This window comes from Sprattus sprattus (genome assembly GCF_963457725.1).
Source record: "Sprattus sprattus genome assembly, chromosome: 14".
Lineage (NCBI taxonomy): Eukaryota > Metazoa > Chordata > Actinopteri > Clupeiformes > Clupeidae > Sprattus > Sprattus sprattus.
Window position 1 is genome coordinate 4,235,885 of NC_137912.1, and position 2,571 is coordinate 4,238,455.

The following is a 2,571-nucleotide window of genomic DNA, read 5'->3' on the forward strand; positions in this document are numbered from 1 at the left end:
ACACTCTCTCTGTGTCTCTCTCCCTCTCTTACACACTCTCTGTCTCTCTCACACACACACAGAAAACACATTCTTTCTCTCTCCCCTCCTACTCTCTATCTGCTCACACACGTGTGCTCACACACACACACACACACACACAAACACACGTGTGCTCACACAAGACACACAACACACACACACACACACACACACACGATCGTGTGCTCACACAGATGCACCATCTATTCCATTTGCACTCTCCTTGTCCAATTGTATCCACCTCGCCCACATTGAGTGGGGGGGTCTGAGTTCAACTTCCTCTCTCTGGCCCTTACTTCCCTACAGGAGTGGTACATTCACAGAACACTCTCTTCTCATTCTCTTACGTCTCTATAGGAGTGGTGCATTCACAGCGTACTAGCGTACTCTCTTCTCATTCACAGCGTACTCTCTTCTCATTCACCGCGTACTCTCTCTCATTCTCTTACGTCTCTAAAGGAGTGGTGCATTCACAGCGTACTCTCTTCTCATTCTCTTACGTCTCTAAATGAGCACACACACACATGACTTGTGCTCTCATTAACATAGTGGGTTACAGTAATGAGCACACACACACATGACTTGTGCTTTCATTGATGTAGTGGGTTTGACAGGAGTGGTGCATTCACAGCATTCTCATTCTCTTACGTCTCTACAGGAGTGGTGCATTCACAGAACACTCTCTTCTCATTCACAGCGTACTCTCTTCTCATTCACAGCATACTTTCTTCTCATTCACAGCATACTCTCTTCTCATTCACAGCATACTCTCTTCTCATTCACAGCATACTCTCTTCTCATTCACAGCATACTCTCTTCTCATGCACAGCATACTCTCTTCTCATTCACAGCATACTCTCTTCTCATTCACAGCATACTCTCTTCTCATTCACAGCATACTCTCTTCTCATTCACAGCATACTCTCTTCTCATGCACAGCATACTGCTCTTCTCATTCACAGCATACTCTCTTCTCATTCACAGCATACTCTCTTCTCATTCACAGCATACTCTCTTCTCATTCACAGCATACTCTCTTCTCATTCACAGCATACTTCTTCTCATTCACAAGCATACTCTCTTCTCATTCACAGCATACTATCTTCTCATTCACCGTGTACTCTCTTCTCATTCTCTTACTTCTCTACAGGCACAATGTGCCCCCCTCTACATCTGTATCAGCCCCCCGCCCTACAGTCAGTGCCTCTGGAGTGATGAGAGTGCACCAGTTGGACCTGAGGGGGTCAGGGGTCATTTAAGACGGCATGCATAGCCCCCCCCCCCCCCCCCCCCCCCCACCCCTCCCTAATTCCTTTGCCCACCGCCCTCTTGACTGTGGTAGGAGGGGAGAGAGAAGAGATGTGTTCCTGTGTGTGTGTGTGAGAGAGAGTGAGAGAGAGAGAGAGAGAGAGAGAGAGTGAGAGTGAGAGAGAGAGAGAGAGAGGACAGAGAGTATGTGATTTGAGAGAGAGAGAGTAAGAGAGAGAGAGTGAGAGTGAGAGTGAGAGAGAAAGACAAAGAGTATGTGTTTGAGAGAGAGAGAGAGTGAGAGAGAGGAGAGAGTGAGAGTGAGAGTGAGAGAGAAAGACAAAGAGTATGTGTTTGAGAGAGAGAGAGTGAGAGTGAGAGAGAGAGACAAAGAGTATGTGTTTGAGAGAGAGAGAGTGAGAGAGAGACAGTGTGTGTGTGGCGCTCACCTCTCCGTGTGCAGGGTGACCTTGGACGGCTCCACGTTGGGGTTCTCCCACTCCATCCTGTGGGCAGTGCATGAAGTAGCAGAGCGTGTACAGGGCCTCGGGTTCCCAGTGGGACCGACCCGGCAGCGGTGGTGGTGACGCGGCTCTGGTGCACCGGGGTGCCGTTACTGGGGTGCTTGATGTGCAGCGGCTGGAGGTAGTGCATGGCGCGTGACACCAGGTCACCTGTAGGGGGCGATAGAGAGAGAGAGAGAGAGAGAGAGAGAGAGAGAGAAGGAGAGAGAGAAGGAGGGGGCGATAGAGAGAGAGAGAGAGAGAGAGAGAGAGAGAGAGAGAGAGAGAGAGAGAGAGAGGAGAGGGAGGAGAGGGAGGGAGGGAGAGAGAGGAGGGAGAGAGAGAGGTAGGGAGAGAGAGGGAGGGGAGGAGGAGACAGAGTGAGAGAGAGAGAGAGAGAGAGAGATAGGGAGGGAGGGAGAGAGAGAGAGATAGGGAGGGAGAGAGAGAGAAGGAGGGAGAGAGAGAGAGGGAGGGAGAGAGAGAGAAGGAGAGAGAGAGAGAGAGAGATAGGGAGGGAGAGAGAGACAGAGTGAGAGAGAGAGAGAGATAGGGAGGAGGAGAGAGAGAGAGATAGGGAGGGAGAGAGAGAGAAGGAGGGAGAGAGAGAGAGGGAGGGAGAGAGAGAGGGAGAGAGAGAGAGAGAGAACGGAGAGAGAGAGGGAGGGAGAGGGAGGGAGAGGGAAGGAGAGAGAGAGAGAGAGAGAGAGAGAGAGAGAGAGGGAGGGAGAGAGAGAGAGAGGTAAAGGTTACAGAAAATCCATCTGTGTGTGGGGGCGTTTGCCAAGGAAGCACAGTG

General features: G+C 50.8%; 1 protein-coding gene across 1 annotated transcript in view; it reads right to left on the reverse strand.

Moving 5' to 3' along the window:
* btbd11a (BTB (POZ) domain containing 11a) overlaps positions 1–2,571 on the reverse strand; it is a gene marked incomplete at both ends in the record, with an annotated part of 165,977 nt that overhangs the window by 26,954 nt on the left and 136,452 nt on the right. Inside the window, 3 exon segments of the mRNA XM_080851622.1 lie at positions 1,719–1,774; positions 1,776–1,830; positions 1,832–1,943. Coding sequence (XP_080707748.1) covers positions 1,719–1,774; positions 1,776–1,830; positions 1,832–1,943 — 223 coding nt within the window.